The sequence below is a fragment of the Gymnoscopelus microlampas genome (genome assembly GCF_963454915.1).
Source record: "Gymnoscopelus microlampas genome assembly, chromosome: 2".
NCBI classification, from domain to species: domain Eukaryota; kingdom Metazoa; phylum Chordata; class Actinopteri; order Myctophiformes; family Myctophidae; genus Gymnoscopelus; species Gymnoscopelus microlampas.
In genome coordinates this window covers 35,311,421-35,334,530 of record NC_139939.1, presented here as the reverse complement: position 1 = coordinate 35,334,530, position 23,110 = coordinate 35,311,421, and the positions used below count along the sequence as shown (strand labels likewise).

The 23,110-nt window shown below is 41.2% G+C and overlaps 2 protein-coding genes across 4 annotated transcripts in view; both read right to left on the bottom strand.

Annotated features, from left to right (window-relative positions):
• sipa1l2 (signal-induced proliferation-associated 1 like 2) overlaps positions 1-9,845 on the bottom strand; it is a 94,391-nt gene extending 84,546 nt beyond the window's left edge. For all 3 annotated transcript variants that reach the window (XM_084041814.1, XM_084041817.1, XM_084041815.1), the window contains exon 1: positions 9,708-9,845. The gene's annotated coding sequence lies outside the window, so the exon portion shown is untranslated. The remainder of the gene's footprint in view (positions 1-9,707) is intronic.
• A 1,740-nt stretch (positions 9,846-11,585) lies between these two features.
• On the bottom strand, positions 11,586-23,060 carry LOC311057970 (uncharacterized protein). Its single transcript, XM_084075196.1, has 12 exons — positions 22,961-23,060; positions 22,584-22,661; positions 21,626-21,741; positions 18,533-18,626; positions 18,015-18,164; positions 17,339-17,491; positions 16,483-16,709; positions 15,765-15,948; positions 15,296-15,448; positions 15,141-15,179; positions 14,561-14,902; positions 11,586-14,283 (listed from the first exon to the last, which is right to left on the bottom strand). The coding sequence occupies exons 3-12, from the start codon at positions 21,739-21,741 to the stop codon at positions 12,886-12,888; spliced, it is 2,856 nt and encodes a 951-aa protein (XP_083931322.1). The 5' UTR covers positions 22,584-22,661; positions 22,961-23,060; the 3' UTR covers positions 11,586-12,885.
• Between the last annotated feature and the right edge of the window lie 50 nt (positions 23,061-23,110).

Here is a 23,110-nt window from a genome sequence, read left to right as displayed (position 1 = left end):
ATAAAACAATGATCTGATAAACATACATTTCCTAATGGGAGAAGTTTCAAGTTGAATTCTACTGCATTAATATGCACAGTCCAAAAATGTGCCTCTTTAAGATCCACTGATACTTTAATGTTGTATAGTTATGCAAACTTGAAGTATCAATATCAGTTACCTGGAGGGGACCTTCATCAGCATCTGTTTATATTAAACAGATAAGTCTACCACCACATCAGTAGAGGAGGGGTCCCTAACAAACTGCATAAAGTCTGCATCTCTGCAATTTATCTAAAAACTGACATCACAGGATGTGATACATCATGTAGTCCCTAATTAAACCCAATTAAGTGTGCAAAGATTCCACTCAAATAACATACCTCTGCTAAAGCAGGCACATCTGCTTCCCAACCTCAATTTCCACAAGAATTTCTCCTTCCGCTTCTTTTGAATTGACGGTTGTCTGAATTCACTTCACTTCTCTTTTTTCCATAGATGACTGACATTTTGCCAAATGTTAACCTGTGCTACTGTAAATGTAACAGTTAAATATAAGTGTGCTGAAGTCACTGAACTTGTCAAATAAGACAGTTACCAACTGAGGCAGGAGACGTGTTGTTGTGCCAGATTACGGCTGGATATTATAGCAGCTTCATTCCAATCCAAACCCATTCATTTTTATCATAAAATGCTCGACTCCCCCACGCCCCTCCCCTGTGACCTGGCAACACTTGATGTGACCACTTCCTGTTTGATTAAAGAATTAGATCAGTAACACAGAAGAGGCTGGGCAGGAGGGGCACAAGGCCCCCAGGGAAGGTTCCTATTCAGATGTTGCTTCCGCCTTGAGGGGGCGAAGGCATTCACAAACTGAAGCTAATCTTCCCTTTATCTACCCCACTGAAGACCCACGGCAGATGAGGTCATCCCTCCTCCTACTGCTGAGCAAGCATCGAAGCCTGGGATTTATTTTTCACACCAACTTTGTCTCACAATCACACAGGAGAGAGCTCTTAAAAAGGGGCAGTTCACCCAAAAAAATGACTTATTTTCTATCAATTACACACCCCATGAAGCCTTGAATTCATTAAGATTTTGTTTTTGTCGAATTCCTGAGCCAATAATTGGATGACCGGGTCATCGGTCAGTAGGAGACTTTTGAGTCTCATACCGGAGACTCCACCGGTCATCAAATTATTGGCAATTATAAGAATGTGACAAAAACAAAACAATCTCCATGAATTCCAAGGCTTCATGGGGTGTGTACTTTTTTTGGTGAACTACTCCTTTAATGTGCGCGCAATGTATCCTGACAACAGCCTAGCCTGAATTCACACGCACGCGTCTATTACCAACCTTCCCCCAGGTCACCTGCCAGAAAAAAAGAATCGAGCATGCCAATACAGCATTTTAACCTCAGACTGGGGCAACAGGGTGACAGTGGGTTAGAGAGACTTGTCTTGGAATGGAATCTCACAAGTGTGATGTTGTGATTGGCTCCAGCAACTGGCATTCTTTTTAAGCCATACATGGTGGCAGGGGGTGGCTGAAGAGGCAGTGCTATACATGAAGATGACAGGTTTGCCCTGTACAAGGAGTATCTATCAACAGCCAGCTGTCCTGTCAAAGTGTCCTGGAGCAACAAACTACCACCTTCTACCTGTTAACCACCTGCATGTTGCTCTGGATACAACCATGAGATAAATGTTTTTGACTCTCCGGTTGCAGGACAGTCTCTCCAAAGATTTGGAAACCCAGCCTCAAATAACATTGTCCCCCAACAGGGATTAAACCTAGTTGCACAGTGCAGGTGCTGATGGTGCAACCAGGTGCTTATCCAACCGAGCTATTTCTGAGCTTTTATTCATAGCTGGCACTGGAACGAAACCACCAGGCTCAAATATATTTAAAACATGAAACATGCACACAAACATCCGTTAAGACTAAGGTGTGCATCACGTGGAGTGTTAAAATTATAATAACAGCCCAGTTGACAAGATGATTCTGATTGATTAGAGTTGAGTTGCGTATATATGAAAAGCTGAAATGTTTGGTTTTGAAGTAGTGCCAACAAAGTATAATCAGTAATCCCATATCTATCTACCACCCCCCCCCCCTCCCCCAAAAATCCTAGTGAAAAAACTGAACTTAAAATCACCTTTTCTAGGACGTCAAGAAACAATACTGACAAAACCAGCGAATGTGGGTAAAATTCAACTAAAACCTTACCTCACCCGAGTTCACAGACTCAGGTGAACATTATTACGGTTATGGGTATATTGAACATGCCATTTTGAAGGCATGAGCTTGATTTTCTACTTGATTTTGTAGTGCTATACTACAAGCCATTGGGCTACACAAGTATTGGCACTGTAGTGCTCCGTGCTACTTAACTCACACAGGACCAGTCTAAGAAAAGATAATTCCTTGAAACATTTGTCTGGTTGTTGTTGTGACACTAAATCATAACTCCTTTAAGGTAAAGGTAGGACAAGCAGTTTGATAGAACTGTCAGACTAATTCCTAGCGCACCACAAGAGGAGGAGTTTTATGAGTCATCCAAACACAGAACATTCTAGGGGCCACAATGTATGATGGGAAATTATTTTGTCTATTTGCTGAAATGATTGACGTAGTATGTTTTGTATCAACAGACTCAGATGAAGTTACTGGTGTGCAGGTTGCCACAGGGTACTGCTGGTTGAGTAAATATTGCTCAATCCTCCACTCATAACATACAGTAGGATCAGGATGTGCATAAGAATAAACGGCTTCAATTCCAAGATATCGTATGTCCATTAAAAAACAAACAAACCAAAAGCGGCATCATCTAATTTCTGTTAAGCAATGACTTAAGTGATCTTTTGATTTTGTGCTGTTGTCAATTGTGTGTCTTTGTTCAAATAGTGGAGACCCCATTTTGACACAAAACTCCTAGTACAGAATCTGCAAACAAGAAGTCATGAAAGAAGGGTAGGGTGTACTGTCCACGACTAGTTCAGAGTACTGACAATAAAGCATTGTAACAGGGTTGCATACAGCTCTTTTGTTTGGCTTTCTGCACAAGTTCATGACAACAAACCTGGTGCTTTCCTGTACCACCCGTCACTCTCTGGGCGGGAGCTGTACATGTTGCTGCAGACACTTACACAAGGCCCTTCAATGTGCATTGTGTTCCTTCATACACAAACACACAAACATGCACACACCTACCTATCGAGAAGAGTTAGTCATCAGCTGGTTAGCCAGGTGGAAACAGGGGAAGTTGGAAAAATCTCAAGCTTTGACGCAAATGACACAAAGCAGTCGGTTGAACAAGAAGACAAAGACATCTACCGACGTCGCAGTACTGCACTTGAAGGTTGTTGTTCTTGCTTACACTTATCTGACACTCACTTCTGCAGGGTAACTTATAGAGAATACGCAGATATGGGCAATGCCTTGCTCGAGGATATTTCAACAATGGTGTGCGTGATGGTGTGTAAACTGCAGCAGGGCTGCGACCGGAGATCTGTCCATTATGGGACAGTCACTCTAACCACGAGGCAACCATGCCACCAACCTGTTTTAATATCTCGAAAGAGTGTTTGGCAGTCCAAAAGGCTACATGCAATGGATTCCAGAATCACATGCAGCAAAAAAATATTTAAGCCCATTTTGTAATTTTCAACTTGTAAAACAAATCTCCATCATCAATAATTTCTATATTTTCACTGGATACATACTATGTGTGCTATGATGAATGGTCACGAGTCACGACAGCACATAACAAATTAAGCCAAGCCATAGCAAAGTCCCAGCAGACTCCTTTGATAAACAAACACTGGTACATTGTGAAATATTGAAGAGCTCAGCAGTAGATATTGTTCTTGACCCAGAAAAGAGAGGATGGAAGTCAAATTCCTGTGGATGGATAGACAATGGATCCATAGACAATGGATAGCGATATTATATCACTGTGCAATACTATATCACTACTGTCAATTTGGAGAAAAAGGATTTTCAAGAATGACAACAAAAATCATATGCTGCGCTTTGCGAGGTAAGGACATGGTACCAGGACTGGTCTCGAGAGTTTTCCCTTGACAACAGTGATACGAAGGAGAAGCTTAGTTTATTGTTGTACAATAACCTTTAATTTTGTCCCAGGATATACATTTGTGGACATTGTGGTAACAGGACACAAAACAGCACATCCAAACAGCAACAAAACAGTTATTAAATTGTAAGTTTATATAGCGCTTTACAATGATTGTGCACTACATTCACCCATTCACACACACACACACACACATTCATACACCAATTGGCGGAGGAAACTATGCAAGGCACCAACCTGCTCATCGGGAGCAATTAGGGGTTCAGTGCCTTGCTCAAGGACACAACTCTGGGGGAGCCCGGGATCGAACTGGGAACCTACCAGTTCCCAAGCGCCCGCTCTACCTCCTGAGCCACTGCAGCCCCGGACAAAGATTAATCACTCGCATTGTAATAGCTCCGTTTTCTTTTTTTTACCAGCGAGTCTATACGACCACCAGAAGAAGTCAAATAAATAAATTACCCATATTTGTTGATTTTACACTTTGCTACATTGATATGTAATGTGGGTTTCATCAGTCATCAATTGCCAGAGACTATGTGAGTAGACTGCCAGTTGGAATGTAGCCTGGGCCTTGGTGTCAGGTAGCCTGACAGATGGCTGCATGGTTCAGACGGTCTTTGACAGTACATAGACCTACTCCTCTGGGGGGGATCACAGCAGAAAAGGTACAGAGTACAGACCCACATTCACACTGACCCTGGCTTGTTGAAGACACAGGGAATGTGAATACCTTCTTACATGCACTATATTGCCAAGACACTGTGGCTCTGCCTCTGGCCATTGTACAATGTCATGTTGATTACTTCTAATGTTGGCTATTTGAGCTTATTCAGTCATTGGAAGTCAACTCAGGATGACAGCATCAGTGAAATACACATTAAGTCTAAAATGTTGAAAGAGGCAGAGGAAGAGTTGTTGATGCATAACAGCTACATGTCTGATTTCAACAAACCTATTTGTACATTTAAGACTTATGAAGTGCCACTGAATCAAACTGACATCATGTTGTGAATGGGCTGTCTAAAGACGTTTGGTTCTCCTCTGGATGTCTTCTTATTGACAACTTTGCTTTTGCTCCCTTTGTACCAGTGCAATTATACACCAACAGTCTATTTCTGCACTCAATTATTTTACTTTAAAACCTTTACAAACATTTGACCAGATATTTAAGAACACGTCTCAGATAGAAAAGTTTCTTAACTACCAACCATCATTCTTTATATGAAATGAGGAGGTACCTTAGTATAACAGGTGGTGACTCTGCGATCACAGAGGGAAAGCTCCAAAAGTTCTCCACAAAGCAGCTAATTGGTTTAAGCCATTCTACTTAAAATAAGTCAATTAGTATTGTTACAAGCAGGCGCTTTATGTTTTAGGGGGGGAATTGAACTTTAAACTTAATTAGTATGCAAATGCAGTAAGAAAAAGCTTGATTTCTGTGCAGTAATAGAATGATACAATTACTCAGGAAGATGCAATTATATCAATGACTTTCCTTTTGTTGACAAATCTTCAAACGTGGCATTGGCAGACTAGCCGTAGTCCCATATGATAGATCTGCATTATTATAACTGGTAGTGTAACTTAATTTCAAACAACTCTCTTTTGCTGACCTGACCTTCTTGTTGAAACCATGTCTGCACCTGCTGCTACTAGCAGATTCCTAAACTCAGCAAAACCTACAAGGCTGTGAACACAGTTAAACATGGTAATCCATTAAAGTCCTCTGAGGCTACAGGTCCCTGCTCACTGCTGATGAATAATGGCCAGTAGTTAGCTGCCTGAATAGCAAACTGACTGGCTGAGTATTTGGCTGGTTGAAGCATAAACACACTTGACTAACTCCCAGACTGACTACCAAGCTGACTCGCTGGCTGGCTGACTTGTTGCTTCTCTGGCGGGCTGCCAATGCCGTATGAATGTCATAGTCAGTTTGGTGGAAGTGAGAACAGCTCTATTCCCAGGCTGGCATAGCCTCTTTAAGGCAGCCTACTCCTGTCACACAGAAAAAGCCATCACTACACAGCGCTCTGTGGGCCACCAGAGTAAGAATCAACAATTTGTAGTTGCAACCCCTCCTCTCCTTTTAAAATCGTGTCCATGAGTCCGACAAGGCAAGCGGGATGTGTAGCTAAAGCGTAAGGCTTGGTTACCACAGCAACCAAGGTGATTTACACCTGATCTCCCAGTTTGTTTGTTTTTCTTTCACCCAGCTCTCCCTGGATCTGATTTCTTTACCTTGCTGCTACTGTTGGAAATCTAGGAATACATTCTATTCTTGCACTCATTGCAAGTCTCCCTGGATAACTTAATACCTTGAATCATTTGAGGTTCAAATCATTTGAGGTATTAAGTTATCCAGAGAGATTTACATTTGAGTCAAATGTACTAAATGAAGGAAAACAAATGTGACAGTGAAACGTTTGGGCTATCTTGGAACAAATTGCAATGTAAGTAAGCATTTGTTAACTTGTATTGATCCCCATGAGGAAATTCGTTCTCTGCCTTTGACAGACTATTGGGAACAATGCTCAGCCACTTAGCACTCTTGGAGCAGTAAAAGGTTCATTGCCTTGCTCAAGGACACTACGACAGAAAGCCAGGAATCGAACCGGGGACGGTCCGTTTCCCAGATGGCTGCGCTACCTCCTGAAACACTGCTGCCCCAATTTGCCATGACATTTACCTGTAATTGTATGCGGATTCTGGGGCAGTTTAATGAGCAATACTGCTTGCAGGAGTAACAACATGAAATGGTAAATGGGATGAAATAAATCAAAACAGCTGAACTGCATTATTACCATTTGCCAAGCACAATACATGTAGGAATGTTGTCTTGCAACATGAAATTGTTAATGTACAGTACAAAATGAGAAATATGGGTATTGATGTGGGACATATGGGAGATATGCTGCCTTATAATCTTGCCCACAGTACAGATACTGCTGGGATTTAGAGATGGGAGGGAATGTAGCCTATGACATCTTGTTTAGTCTACAGAAGTTTGGCATGTAGGGCCTCCTGTCCCTGGTGTTCTCTTCTCTCTACTATGACCTGGTTCTGAGGGAAACATGACACATACAGGGGTGTATTATCATATCATTATAGTTCATCATACCAGGGATGCATCAGTACTATGAATGATGCAACATCCCTGTTTAATCGAATATTGCTGGCCATGCTTTGTTTATTCACTGTATATAAGCATACTCATTTGTGAAAAGATGTGATTAGCGCTTGGTTTGCGCTAGAAAGTTTTGGTTGTACATTATAAGCTACTGACTGAGTGAATTATACTAGCTGCATGGTCACAGCTAAAAATATCTATCTTGTTAAAAAGGTAGGGTAAGTGGTTTACTTTGGTTAAAATAAGTGTTAAATAGCTCTATATTCTGATAGTACTCATTGCTATAGAGTGCTTGTTCAGTAAAAGAAGTCTCGCTGTCTTTCCAGCTCTTTATTAAAACAGAAAATGCATTTTCAGTGCTCTCTCCTGATTGGCTTAAATGTTGTCACCTACCTGAAAATGTACTATATTCTGTTTACTAAAGAGCTGGAGAGACCCCTGTGACCGAACAAATGCTCTGTAGCAATGATTACTATCAGAGTACTTCAACCTTTTTAACAAAAAATAATAATTTACCAAAACATATCACTTATCACTTTAACAAGACATTTAATCATGTATGCATGCATCCAGTAGTACAATTCATGATGTGTTTTTCAACTAGCATGTACAGTAATTCAGTTTAGGGTTAGTTGCGACCAGCTCCCAGTTTGAGCTTGAACATTTTGGACCAACAGACTGACACAGTGGCTTTTACCAGCTGCATGGTTGCAGCTACATTGTTTCTTGAATGGTGTGACTGAATTTAAAGACACTGTGACTAAAATGTGCTATTTATGTCCAAATGCACTGGGAACATTGTTATTAAATTATCACAACAAAATGGCAGATGCTTTTGTTTGTTTTAAGAAAAATACTTAAGATGGATAGTTTTGCAATGTGGTTGCTTTTAGATCCCCAAAATCCCACAAATGTTGGCTCAGGGGAGCAAACCCTGAGCTTTAATGTAATGACAACTCCAGTGACTGCAACAGAGTAAAGCTACAGTAATGCATTATTTATACTTGCTTGCCGAGTCACACACCGAAAATAGCAGACCTACAAATGTACAGTGTGCCGTGCTGTGAGGCATCGTGGCTTGTAGATCAGTGCACAACTAAGTATAAATTACCCTTAATTAAGTTTGTTTTACAACACCATGAGACGAGGTCAGAGTGGAGTAGGATTTAGATGAGTGGATTAAACCGTTCTCCCATAAGCACCTTGTTGACTGCAACTGTCCTGACAGTCCTTCCACAACCCAAAGGAGACTCTGGTAATGGACAAAGCCTGTTCTGGATTCAGATACAAAACTACATCTACATCTTTCCTTCTTTCCTTTTTTATGATGTAGTCTAGGTTTTGTTTCAAGAACTTACTTGAAACAAGTTGCCTCATGCCAGATATGCCTACTGCCTACAGGTGATCAAGATAGTGTCACTCAAATCATTAAAATACGTTTGCCCCCTTTATTTGCACTGGGAAAATAATGTCACACCATAGGCAGGTTTGTCACTTGAGGAAAAACAAGTGCTAGTGCTAGTTTAAATAACTTTTTCGCAGTGTGGGTCTATAGACAGCTTGGCACGTCTCAAATAGTCCAGAGTTAGAAACCAGAGCTAAAACAAAAGCCTTGCCTTTTAATTAGCTTTCCTTCACTCCAGAGAAACTTGGAGAGCTCCCAGGGGGCTGTCATTTAAAGGGCTGAGTGCCGACATCCCCTCCTGCCAATTCAGATAAAAAGAAAAGTCATCTGTTCGAGCGATTTACTCTTCAGCTCGTCCTCGGATCTCAGGGCCCTTTGGCATTTGGAGGGCGATCCATCTTCATGTGAGGAGACTGATGGCACAAGTCGTTTGCCAGGTTAACGAGGGGGGATTTTTCGGCAAATGTATCAAAAGACTCACGTGCAGAACAACACTTATCTGACAGACCCAACAAACGCTTATCAATGTGTTTCTTTGTTGACCGACAAGAGCACGAATAGGAAGAAAGTGCTTCGCCTAGATTGCATGCAACGTGTGGGTGTTTTTGTTTAACTTTGCAAGACACCCTTGCAAAAGGCACACTACACTATCACTCCATAAGCAACTCTAAAAAGCAAATGTTTATAATAATGTTTGTATAACCTACTTTGCATGTGGTTGCTGGCTTACATTATATGATTATATGTGGTTTGATATAGACAATGAATGTTAAATAACAACCTAATTGAATGTTAAATTAACCGTAACGAACTGAAAGCATTTATCGCTCATGAATGGACGAGGGAAGCGAAGCCAGTTCAACCGCTTTAAAAGTTGCTGTTGTTGACAGTAGTCTTTCTTTACTCGACGAGTCTAGGCGTCTAAACCAGCATTTGTACGTGATTTTCAGTTGTTCATTACTAACACCAAGACGCTTCACTCGCCATAATAAGGTCCCATTGGTAACAACACACAACCAACAGTGAGTTTCAGGGGATACAACATCAGCAGCGCAACGAATAAAGTTATTAGTTCTGAAGAATTGTCTTACCTCAGACAGAGGATGTCAATTTCCAGTGAATCGACTTTAACAGCTCTGCTCCAGCCTCCAGTGATAGTTAAGATCCTGACTTCTTTATCAGTGGTTGGTTACAAAAAGCAGTGCGTACGTCGCTCTGAAAAAGTCCGCTTGCCTCCGCTCTGAGTTGCCTTTGCATTGCTTCGAGTACTAGCCACTAGCCAGCAGTTGGAGGTGTTACTCCGAAAGTAGTGACCCATCGAATTATGTGGCCATAGAGGCCATTGTTTTGCAGTTTTGGAAACTATTGTTACTCTCATTTATTAATATTTATTTATTTGGGCGTTTTATTTATTTATTTGAAAACCGTATTGAAACCTAGGATGATTCCATGTGCCACTGACAATACATCTAGCGTAATTGAGTTGGGATATGATAGGGTTTGACCTTTTATGTTAATTCTCCCCTTTTTTTTTTACATCCAGTATTATCAATTATTTTATTATTGTTATTATTGTTGTTGCATCAGAACATGCCATGACAACATTTTGATGCTTCTACCTGTATGATCAGTGACAAATACCCTATTGGGAATCTTCTATCTTGATAAGGGGCGTGTAGGCCCCTGATCTGACATCACATCATCAACCAAATATTTTCAGTTGACTTTCCATCCTCATTCCTTTGTGCACAGTAACCATGAATTTGCCAAAAGTGACATATAAAGCTACAGATTTCGATAGGTTACTGATTTATGTGTAACAAGATCGAAAGTCCGCCCCTTCCACAGTTATTTCAGTGAAAGATCTATAAATGAACGGATTTCTATTTTTACCAGTGATTTTCTTAAGTTATTGTTGGATAAATAGCTGAGACTAGCTAAGAAAAGCAGACCAATCTCAAATTCACTGTGAATGAAATTGACTCTAGGTAAAATTACAGTCTTGACTGTTGTTTGGATTTAGATCTTCATTGATTGAGCCTCTCAGACACCAGTGAACATCGGTATCATGTGAAAAGTTGATGTTATACTGCCCCCTAGCCACACTATGTGGAATTAACTCAGCGGTTCCTTATGGGAAAAACATGATTTCTTTCAACCCAAGGCTGTTGTCCATTATATAATATATCCCCTGCTAAAGTAGTGGCAAGCTTGCAGTGACAAGCTTGTAGATCTGCTTTTTTTTTTTTTGAACATTTTTGAAAAGTATTTGAAAAATGTTGAATCATTTTGCATTTCTTTTACACTATCTTCTCTTGTGGGGGTCCGCCATTATTTTGGGTGTCCTTCCTTGGTATGAAAAGGTTTGAGAACCACTGCTATAAGTCACTAATCACTTTAGAAGGCAAGGCCATTTGATCTCTGCATTAGCCAGCATCATCCATCCATCAGGTGTCTTTGAGCAAAGACCCTGAATACCAAAGTCCTATTTTGGCAATGGTTTGAGAGACTGTCATATGACATAATAGGTTTGATACAGTATGTGCCTTCTGTGTGTTCAATGTGACCATCAAGAGACACGAGTGTTGTTTAAAGGAGTAGTTCACCCAAAGTATTGGTATTCATTCCTAACCTGAACAAATAATTTGTCAGTAGGAGACTCAGTAGGAGACTCTGCAAGTCTCCTACCGGAGACTCCGCCAGTCATCAAATTATTGGCTTCGGAATGTGACAAAAACAAAAGAATCTCCATGAATTCAAGGCTTCATGGGGTGTGTAATTGATAGAAAATAAGACATTTTTTGGGTGAACTACTCCTCTAATAGCTCTGGTCCAGCCTACCAGAGCTACTCCTCTAAGTGTTACTGCGTGAGATGTTCGAGACCTCTAACTGCCATCTGCTCACTCGCTGTCACTTTGAATAAGGGCGTTACATTATTCAAATATAAATTGATATCCAACATTTGACATTTTCATTTAGCATGTTTTATTTTATTTTATTTATTGTTTTGTAAGAGTACAGCAGAACAAATATGTAGAAAATTCATTCCTTTAGCGATATGTCTACAAAGCAATATGTATAGCAAGTATAAAAACATAATCACACCAAGTACTGCAGTTAAGTAGTTTCATAAAGTGACATCAGGAAATGTGCGCTCCTTGTTGGAGCGCAGATCTCTGCCAGACTGGGTTGCCTACAGGGCTGTATTAGCCATTGGGCCGCCGGGGCCGTGGCCCAGGGGCCCTTGGCTCTCAGGGGCCCTTCGGGGGAACTGGGCCACGCGGCCATTGACAATTTACTAAAATGAATTGTATACGTTAATCAAATATCAAATGTGTGGGCCCCTCCTCTGTATTTACACTAGTGATTCTCACTGGGTTTGAGGCCCTGACAAGGGCTCCTGGGGCCCTTCAAGGGCTCCTGGGCTCCAATGGCTCCTGGGGCCCTTCCATATATGATGGAATATGATTAAGGATTTCATATCATACACACCATACCTGTAACCTTTTTTTTTAGGGGGGGCCCTAAAAGGTTGGCGGCCCAGGGGCCCATGCGGGGGTTAATCCGTCCCTGGTTGCCAACCCAAGACTGTGTCAGTCATGGGGCAAACTGGGAACCCATTCGGTAAAAAAAGGGGAAAACACATTAGTCATGGGGTGCAGCCATCAGGGCATGAGGAAGCTGCGGGGGGAATTAGAGTTTATATGACAGAGAGACAGACTCGCAGACTGACTCACAGGGGGGGGGAAACATAATCCCCGGCTTCAGTGGCCTGGCGGAGATAATAACTGAAAGACTCAGTCTGTCTCTGTCTTTTAAGTTGAGTTACTGGTTTTAAGTAACTCTGACAGAACCAGAAGGCAAATAGATAGTTACACTTGCCTGCCACCTAGTGGAACACAAGAGCTCGTACAATCCACCATGCCCTCTCACACATTAAATCCTTTGTATTTCCTTAGTCTTTGGGTAACTTCCGTTAGTAAGTGGTCACGCCTATGTGGGGGGTGGGGCGGGGGGTACTCACTCACAGAAATTTGCAATGGAAAAAATGGTCAGCTAAGAGCCCAAACACTGTTTTGAGTAGCTATGGTGCATAATGTAATGGTGGCCACACAACCACTGGAAAGCAACTAGTACATACTACACATACTGTGGCACAGAGTCTTTAGCCATTCCAACACACAGGGATTACCAGCCTAATGACAGAAAGACTATTAACTACTACTAAAGAATATTTTCATTTTCATTTTTCATTCTCTGGATACAGGTCAGGGAGCCCTCTCCCTGTCTACCGCGTTCCAGATGTCCTCTAATTCATCCTCCACCTCTTCAAACTGCCAGTGGTCTGGGTGAACGGGATGTAATCCCTTCACTGACACTTGGCTGTGTGGGGTCTCCTTTCCTGCTGCTATCCTGGGGGCTAATAAAGCACACGAGCACACAGCACAGTTTTCCTCTGAGCAGACCACAACACGACCGGCTCTGCCCACGCCTCGACCCAGCAACTTCACTGGTGCAGGGGAATGTCCCTTCACTGATTGGGTTATGAGACAAGTTTGGCGAGCAAGTGGCTGCTGCTGCTGCTTAGGAGAGTAATAGATATGACCTTTGAGGTCACAAATCTTCGTATGAACACTTAAACATTTGTGACGAGTGTGTACATTTTTGGTGCAAGTGTTTTCAGGTGCAGTCTGAGTGCATTGGGCAGGCTCAGTGCTTTGCCTTTGCACACATAAAGTACCTTCTTGTGTGCTAACTTCTTCTTCACCTTGTTCACTGACTCCATGGATGTGAAAGGAGCTTGACTGATGCGAGGCAGGGCCAGCCTCTGGCTGGCTACAATGATTGCAATCTTTCTCCAGAGGTGAAGGATAGAGAATAGAGACACAATTTGAGACACTGTCCTGTGGATTGGCCCTATCATCTTCCTCAGAACTCCTGCTCCCTGCTTTTACACCCAAGGTCTTTGTGATAACTTTAGATGGTATTTTGGCCTGATCGCTTTGTAGATTAGCTGAGAGACCATTTGTACTGACAAAGTCCTCAGCTCTATCTGTGGGCTTTCTTCCAATGTTAAGGTCTTTGGAGGTGATGCGGGAGATCCCCTCCCAGTTTGTGGGCAAGTCGAAGCTCAGCGTTGAACCCAGAGCGATGCTGTACGGGGTCTTCTCTGAATCACCGATCGTCCCTGGGGACTTCATGGAATCCCCTTGTATGGTACAAATATTAGGTGTGGCTAAAATTTCATCTTCTGCCCTAGTCACCAGTGAATTATTTTTGATGTACAGCTGGAGCTCTGTGTTTACTGGGCTGGTAGGTGAGATCTTCTCACTTGTCTTTAGAGGCCAGGTGTTGGCTCTATGTGGCACAGCAGTGGTAGGTGCAGCAGCTCCCCTACAGTCCACTTCAGCCAGGCCAGTCACTGTATGCCGGTGGAAGGCCTTCTTCCTCTTCTTGGCTGTGGGTTTCACATTTAAAGTGGAGAAGGAGCTGGTGGCTGCAGATGTAGGGAGGAGCACGGTGCTGACTTTGGGTAGGAAAGTGGTGGCGGTGGTAGACATAGTAGGAGGGTTGGATTGTGTCGTGGCAAATGTGTTTTCCAAAGTGCCGTCTTTGCAATCAGGACTCTCTTTGTTTCCATCGGTGACATGTAAATACGTACTGACCTGTTAAATGGAAAATGGAAAATGTGAAGGAAGCACCTATACACAGAACACATGGGTGTATTTATTGAGGAACTGCAGTGAATCTTCAGTTCATCACAAATCTTCAAGTAATGAGCTTAGAGTACATGCACTGACTATTGTATAATGATATACAATAATCTTATGCACATGCCCCAAACAAACCAGTGAGCAAGTTATTAATCTGTTATGTACTGTATAGACTAAAACAGTACCCAACATTGAGCATAAATAAATGTGTGACTAAATGGGCACCAACCCTGTGTACGGGCTCTGGTGATATCGGCTGTTCATCAGGGCTCTGGGCCTGGCTTCCCTCTGGCTGCTGTGGGTCAAGGGTTAGAATGACACTGATGCTTCCTCCCAGCGGCGTCACCGTGGTACAGGGCTCCTCCAGGACAACACTGGGAGAATTGGTTGACTCATCAGAAGGGTCTCGTTGGACAATGAATGCCAGTTTGCTGTTCTTTGCTCCCTGAAAAGCAGTATCTTCTGTCGGTTCTTCATGAGGTCCTTGGAGCTGGGTGGCGGATGGCACCTGTGTGGGCTCCAGCCGGAAACTTCCTAAAGGTTCCATCGACACTGATGGTGTAGGCTGAACCTGTGAAGAGTGAAAGACAGCATCATCCTTTTTTTTGTGCACTAATATATATATATATATATATATATATATATATATATATATATATATATATATATATATATATATATATATATATATATATATATATATATATATATATATATATATATATATATATATACTGTATATATATATACATAGATACTGTATGTACTGATAACCAGCACTAACGTAAACATGCACCAGTATCTCCTACCTGTGGCTGAGGTTGTGTAGGTGATGGTGTAGGCTGAACCTGTGAAGAGTGAAAGACAGCATCATTCCTTTTTCTTTTTTGTGGACTAATATACATATATATATGTACCGATAACTAGTACTAAAGTATACATGCACTAGTACCCCAGTATCTACCTGTGGCGGCGGTTGTGTAGGTGCTACTTTATGCTGATGATCAGACTCCTGTGTTAAAGCTGGCTTTCTCTGACCCAGCAAGGCTTTTTGTGCTTTCCAGTGGACCATAATCCATCCCAGCATGCTTTGCAATTCCTCAGTTCTTTCTTTTATCTGTGGAGAGAGGGGAGGTTTGTGTGTGACTGAAAGACACTTCTGCTTTTCATCCACATGTACGGGTCAGAGGTCATGGTCAAACACATAGTCCATGCAGTGGGTAGTGATTCTTTGCTTTGCAAAGGACAATTTGGCAGAGTAGAAACTAGTGGCCATTTGGGATCATACCCCAGACATTGGTTACAGGATAGTCAACACATAACTACTTATCCACCAAAATTATCGTAGACAATTATGAAAAATCTCAATTAATACAATGAAATCTCCTCCACAATTTAAAAAACAAATATTTCTCCCTTGTGGAAGAACTTACGATGTCTGCCAAGTGATGTCTGTCTTTGACAATATTTTGTCCAGCTTCTACGAGTTCATCAAAGTCTTTAAACTTCTCCTGAATCCCAAGGTCCAGGTCAGAGCACTCAGTTGATTCTGCTTGTCTCAGCTTCTTCATTGAAACTTCAGAGAAAATCGATGCTCTGGTTTCTTCAGCCCAGGAGCTGGAAAGGAAACGGTGGTAAACGTTGAGCTTCTTGTGAAAAGTGACAAGTTCAGTTCAGAGTGACAAGTTAATTTCCAATTCCAAACAGTTTAGTTTTGGAAAAACAAAACTTTTCCTAATGTTGATTATTCTATCTTTAACCCCTTCAATCCAGGACAGCATCTGTATCATTTTAGTTGTTGCTATATATAGCAACATTTTAGATTTAGAAGGCATTTTTAGATCAAAAACATCCACTATCCTCTAAAAAGCTTTCTCTGAGTAGGTGTCACATTTTTCAAATAGCCATTTTGGAATAAAGCTCTTCTTATTTAGTACTGCGCATGACATGGAATAATAACAAGTATGTGAAAGTGAAATGATCTGATCACATTGTCAGGCTTGACTTAAAAATAGATTAAATTACTAAATTTACTGCATTTACAGTTTAATAGAATAAAGTACATTGTAGGACAAAACAAAGGTAAAAAAAAAAAGAAGGTATGATGACAAAAAAAAATCCTTTGTAACAGCAAATAGTGGAATGACTCACATCATGGCCAGGTAGGTCCTCAGAAAGTGTTGCAGTTGTTTGAACTGTTGCAGTGAGGACCGGTTCTCTGCCAAACTCCACCCTAATTCCTCCCATGCCTGCAGGGTGGACCGTGCCTCTTTCAGAGAACGGACCTCCTCAGGAGACAAAGCCTGGAGGCCACAGGACTGCTTCTGTATCTGTACCTCCACCTCCTGCACATCCTCTCTCATCATCTCCTGCTCCATCTAAAAGACATATAACAGCAATTCTTTTTAAACCTATGCCCCCAGCATATGACGTACAGTAATTATCGTCGTATTAAGTTAGAGTAAGTGCTGACATGGACTGCTGGCCTGCATGATAGAGGAAGCGGGGGGGAAGGTGAATGCAGGTTTATCATTTGGATAGTCGAGTGGAACATCCCACAATGCAACAATATATTCCTGACTTGCTAAAATTCACACTCCAAGCCAGTCTAACGCATAGATTCTCGCTGTGATATCAGATATAAAAATTCTTATATATTTTACAGCACACACTATTCCAAGATACTATACTGTGCATAATTTAAAATAGCAGATATATTAGCTCACAACGCTCGCGTTGCGACATGTTATGAATATGTAGATCAGCTAATCTGGGCGAAGAGATTTGGTGTAGACAGACAAAAGCAGTCCAAGTACAGAGCCAACTCAGGTCCAGTATACTAAGTCTAAAGGGTTTAAGTGGTTATTCACTAAACTACCTGCAAGCTACATTGATCAACAGATTCATGAGAGAAACTTCCACCAGGCTGGACAAATCCTAGGAAAAAAGGTGGAGAGAAAAGTAGTGTTTTGTTGATGTAAAGCTCCTCTAGTTAATTTAGTCACACCTCTAGTTTGTCTTGCTGTTCTTGTAGTCCTTCGAGGTCAGAGTTTGCCGGGTCACACCTGGTCACCAGTTCAGTTTCTATGTCCAGTATGTCCATGCTGAGCTCAGCACATCTGGACAGGAGTTGGTTGATCTTCAATGTCAGAGTGGAATCCTGGGAGAAGAGACATATTGGTAACATTTGGTGGACCTCCAAAATGTACTTTATTGGTTTTGTGTTATGTTTTTGGACTCTACAGTTGCTGAGATGTAGAACCCCTTATTAAAGTTGCAATAAAAAACTGACAAAGCTAAAAGTTTCAATGTTCAAAAGGCTTGAGGGATGTGAGGATAGGAATAAAAGATGTGATTTATTTGTTTTTATGTTAGAGGTTGAAAACATATTGACACAGATAAAAAAAAATACAGATATGGCAAAAACATGAATACCAATAATAATAATAATAATAATGAATAAATGGTTTGATTGATTGATTGACGGAATAATTTATTAGTCAAAACTGCAGTAAAACATTTTGGCTAAAAGGATAATTTTGGTAAATGGTAAATGTTTGTGGGTTGACATACTACTGCTTGTTAGACTTTATCCTCTATCTATATTTTAATGACAAACTTACATTATCGTAGAATAAATACATAGCATTATGGATGTGAACACTTGGGAGATAAATGCTTACTCTTACATAACAAGGTCTATATCCAGGTCTCGTTGACTTGACCTCTTCGCCCTCTTCCTGTGTTATACTGACTGTTTCAGGACAGTTGACGCTCACCCGCTGCTGAGTCGGGGCTATCATGGAAACGTTGTCTTCCAGCCATGATTGAGTCTTTGAGAACAGTGAGCCAGAGGAAAGATAACACTGTGTTAATAACCATGACAGGAAACAAACATCCTCGTCCAAAAGGCCAGTGGCTGGAAAACTACACAATTAAACAGAAACGTTTACTGTTTTACAAGTCAATTACAATGTGCTTTATAGAAGCAGTATATAAAAGGCACTAAGGCAGTACACAGAAGAAAACAATGTCAAAAGAATCCCAAAAGTACAAAATACAGTAAAATACAACAAGGTTAAAACATGCAGTAAAAGCCATGCAAGATAAAAATCTGTTTTGTGGATTGTTTTGTATATTGACAACTGGATTTAAAAAAAAAACAATACCGCATATACGTGACAGCGGGCAGAGCTTGTACCTTAGCAGCAGATGATGTGGATTCCTGCAGTGCAGCATCAAGTTGAGCATGACCTTCAGCAGAGGGAGTGTTTAAATAATCTGCTTTTTCATTTCTGTAAAAGAAACATGTCAAGTCAAGTCACCTTTATTTGTATAGCATATTTAAAAACAACAGAAGTTGACCCAAAGTGCTTTCCATTCACAATAACATCATAACGACCTGTCACCTCATAAAATACAACACAGTATATACACATGTATACTATTAAGACAGACAGACAGACTTAGAACGGCCAATTGGGAAACAGATGGTTCCTTGGGTTAATGTGGTTCTTGAGCAAAACAATGAACCTCTAAATGCTCCCGATGACCAGGTTGGTGCCTTGCATGGTTTCCTCCGCCATCGGTGCATAAATAGGTGATGTAATGCACATTGTAAAGCATTTTGGATAAAGGTGCTGCTATATAAGGTCATCTAAACCATCTGAACAAACTTAGTATAGGTCAGCTTCAAAGGTTGCTAGCAGAGTTACAAGGTAGTTTCTGCATGCTGCTAGTTTTCAAATGTAAAAACAAAGAGAGCCAATACCAGTCTTTAAAATGAAAACAAATCGAATGTTATGATGGGCTATTTGAATCTTCGTTGGGTGTGGGTGTAAGCTAGATTAGACCAGAATACATGTATTTGAAAGCTAACATGCAGCCAGTAGTTCATACTGTATGGTACAAATGTTGTAAAGACCAAAAACACAGAATGACACCACAGTCTACATCTTAGAGAATCAATGCACACAACAACCAGGGACCTATTCTACATATTTCAACTGTGGTCCAACATACCATACAAACAAAAACACTGTCATGTCATCGAAGTATGATTGTTTTTCAAAAGCATGACATACATGTCCCTACGTGTGTTTGGGAACATGAGTCAGAACAACAGGATGTACAGGATAGCACTGTAGTGATACTCTACATATTAGCTAATGTTATGTTATGTAACCGCAGCGACCTCGACAGGCAGACAAGACAGAAGTCTTTGTCTCTCGGTTGACGGGCGGCTGGCAGGGTTCTACAGCATGATGTCATCTCACTGTGAGGAGGTGAGATCATGGTTTCAGGAAGAGGTTCAGTTGTTTGAAAGGAGAGATAAAGGAGGGAGGAGTCAAATGGGAGGTCTTGGAACCAAGAGGAGAAGACAATGCTTGAGGTTTATTTTAATTGGCTTGGGTTCCCCTACTTGTCTTTTACACGTTTTATTTTTAAACCTTCCTTATACTGCCTTCCTCCTTTCATTTAGTTATCATTCACTTTGCCACTCTGCCACTCTACTGTACAGTAAATCAGTTACGCTTTTACTTGTCATGTTGATTTTGCATGTTTCCTTTTAGATGAGATATTTCTTCCTATGAGCCGCTTGGGGTATGCAGACACGCTTTCTTTGAACAGATTTACTTTAAAATGTGGTATCCAAAAGAAAAAGGAAATCCATTTAATTTAAATGGTTTCAAAATGTTGTTCTCAGTTTGGGACTTTATTGCAGCTGACACTGCTTATGCAATAGGCCAAGCAGGCAGGGGTTCAGTCTTGGTCAAGGATACTTCATTGGAACATGTGTGCCTGTTGCAGAGATCGAACTTGTGACCATACAGGATGGTATCCCTATCATTCTGCAAGTCCACCGCCAACTCCCTCACATTATTTACACATTACTCAAACCACTATTCAACCAACCATTGCATTAAGCATCTCTGCAGCTGGCTTTATCTCAACATTAATTAGGAGCATGACTCAAACAATCCATGGAGAGATGAGCACCATAGGAACGGAACAGACCCAATCTGTTCTAAAGCTACAGTCATCTCTCGCATCTCACTGGACCATACCACGTTTCTGAGTCAGAAACATCTGGTGGAGAAATCAGGGGCTATACATATTATTATTGTAGAAAATCCTTTCAAGAAAACAATGTATTGCTATATTACTGCTGTTGGATAAAACATGTTAGTAGAATTGAAAGATTGAAACACTTCATTATTGTTAAAGTGACTTTCATAACCACTCTGTCCTTGAAAACCTGCTACCCCTTGTATGATTTCGGCATCAGTGTGAAAACTAGCACTCTGTTGTTTTGCTGAAAAACACATTATTTGAATATCCAGGGTTTTTGTCATGCGTAAATATTTTCTTGGCTAAAGCTTTCACACAACATACAGGATATTATCAGTATATTCAATTTGCTGATAATAGCCTATGTTTGGCTGGCAGCTCAGCCATTACACACTTGAGAGAGAATGTCAGGAATTAGCTTCCCTCATATCAGTGTCATGTTGTTTATCTTAAGTCAATTTGTCCTGAGAAGTAACTCCCAGGCTTAATAGGGCAAACTTAATCTCAAAATCGACTTCAGTTGCTATTAAACGTCTCTTCTGGGCAAAAACACTTTGTTACATAAGAGCCAGCACTCTGTTGTTTTATTCGCAGGCAGTGTTTCCATGATTAATTTGGTATAATTATCCTTTTCATCTAGAGGTTTGTTTTCCATAAGTTCATGGGGATTGTTTTAGTGATGTCAGCTTTTGGGGACCGAGTGTTGGGTATGAAGTCATAATTCAACCATGCTTTGATCCTTTGCCCAAGCAGGGTGTTGCCAAACACTCAGCAGAGCATGCCCAGAGAAATACTCCGCTAGCTGCATATCACACAACACTCAACATCAGTATGGCCTAGCTGAGTACATTTAGTTTAGTGAAAGCTAAGTTCTTAGCACTTATGTGCTTATTGCAGTATTGGTATTTCCCCATACACAATCTTGTTATGATCATGGCAATAATAGGGTGTGGGCACTATGGCTCTGGTCACTGTAGTCCTTATTATTGGTTGCTTGAACAGCGAGGTTGTTTTTCTAGGAACTGAAGCTTATTCTACTGTTGTACTACATGTAGTAAGAAATCTTTCACTGTACTGTAGGCTATGTAATGGATTTTTTATATAATCTTTATATAATTTGTTAACACCACCCCAGATCATTGACTATTCTTGAGAATACAGACCGTATTCAACGTATTCATTTGACAGTAACTAGCTGCTATCAGATGTATACAGTATGTACCTGCTGTGGTTCTGCAGAATGATCCAGCTCTCCTGGACCTCGGCCTGTTTCTGTGTCACTCTTGCTGCCAGGGTGGGATGAAGGTCTGACAGACGTAATGCAGTCTCTTCCAACATCTGGAAAGAGCATGGACCAGGGTGTGTGTGAGAGAGAGAAAGAGAAACTGCACTTGTGGCTGTTTGTGTTTATTGGGGTGGTAGTGTAGAAATGTGTGTATGTGTGGTTTTGTGTGTGAGGGTGGAGATGTGGGTGTGTATAGGATGTGAGCATAGAGCATAGTAGTGTGTGTGTGTGTGTGTGTGTGTGTGTGTGTGTGTGTGTGTGTGTGTGTGTGTGTGTGTGTGTGTGTGTGTGTGTGTGTGTGTGTGTGTGTGTGTGTGTGTGTGTGTGTGTGTGTGTGTGTGTGTGTGTGTGTGTGTGTGTGTGTGTGTGTGTGTGTGTGTGTGTGTGTGTGTGTGTGTGTGTGTGTGTGTGTGTGTGTGTGTGTGTGTGTGTGTGTGTTTATGCATGCCTGCCGTGTGTATGTACGAGAGAGCATGTGAGGGGGGGGGGGGGTTGGGGGGGAGCAATGGAGGGAAATGACACAACTTAACTGCAGCAGGTTTACAAGCTTCAAGAGAGACCCACTCACTTCAGAACTAGACCAAGGACAGATGGAGGTATTACATAACAACCACGATGTGTGGAATGCACAAAGAAAGAAAGAAAGAAAGAAAGAAAGAAAGAAAGAAAGAAAGGATGGATGGATGGACGGACGGACGGACGGACGGACGGACGGACGGACGGACGGACGGATGGACGGATAGATAGATGCTTTATTGATCCTGAAGCGTGCTTCCAGTGCTTAAGTAACACCCAGCATGCACAGTTACAGGAAAGGCGAGTGGGTAGACTGGGTACAACAATGCTAAGTAACAGAAAAAGTTCAATACAAGTTCAATAAAAATGTAAGACTTACTGCTATCTGAAAGGCAATCTCCTGAATGTCAGGTATCTCCTTGCTTCTCAGCTTAGCTGATCCAGTGAGGACACTACTCTAGAAAGTTCAAAGGTTACAGAGATTGTCTGTCTTCATCCAGCATGGCAGAGATGTAGGCAGATCAAATCGAACTCAAACCATAATCCTGACATTTTATGTAAGGCCCTTGCACACAAAGTCTGACGCAATTTATTTTCCTATGTGACAAAATACATCAAAAGAGTGGGGACTAAATATAATAATAATATAATGAATTAATTATGTATTACTAATAATAATAATATTATTATTATTATTACAATTGGTATTACTATTAATATCACCATTAGTAATACCATAACTATTATTAGTCGTACCTTCTTGTTGATGTTGGAAATGATGGTGTCAGCTTGTTGGTAGAAGGACGACACATCCAGAGCAAGCCTCACATCCTGCTGGTAGTTATTTAGCAGCCAGCGCAAACTACATGACACACGCACACGCACGCACGCACGCACGCACGCACG

Bases quoted from the DNA above. Each gene is read 5' to 3' on its own strand.
- LOC311057970 (XM_084075196.1), bottom strand. From the start codon at position 21,741: ATGTTGGAAGAGACTGCATTACGTCTGTCAGACCTTCATCCCACCCTG. The intron at 15,949-16,482 runs GTGAGTCATTCC...TTTCCTTTCCAG, and splicing joins AGGACCTACCTGGCCATGAT to CTCCTGGGCTGAAGAAACCA. The intron at 15,449-15,764 runs GTAAGTTCTTCC...CTCTCTCCACAG, and splicing joins GACATCACTTGGCAGACATC to ATAAAAGAAAGAACTGAGGA.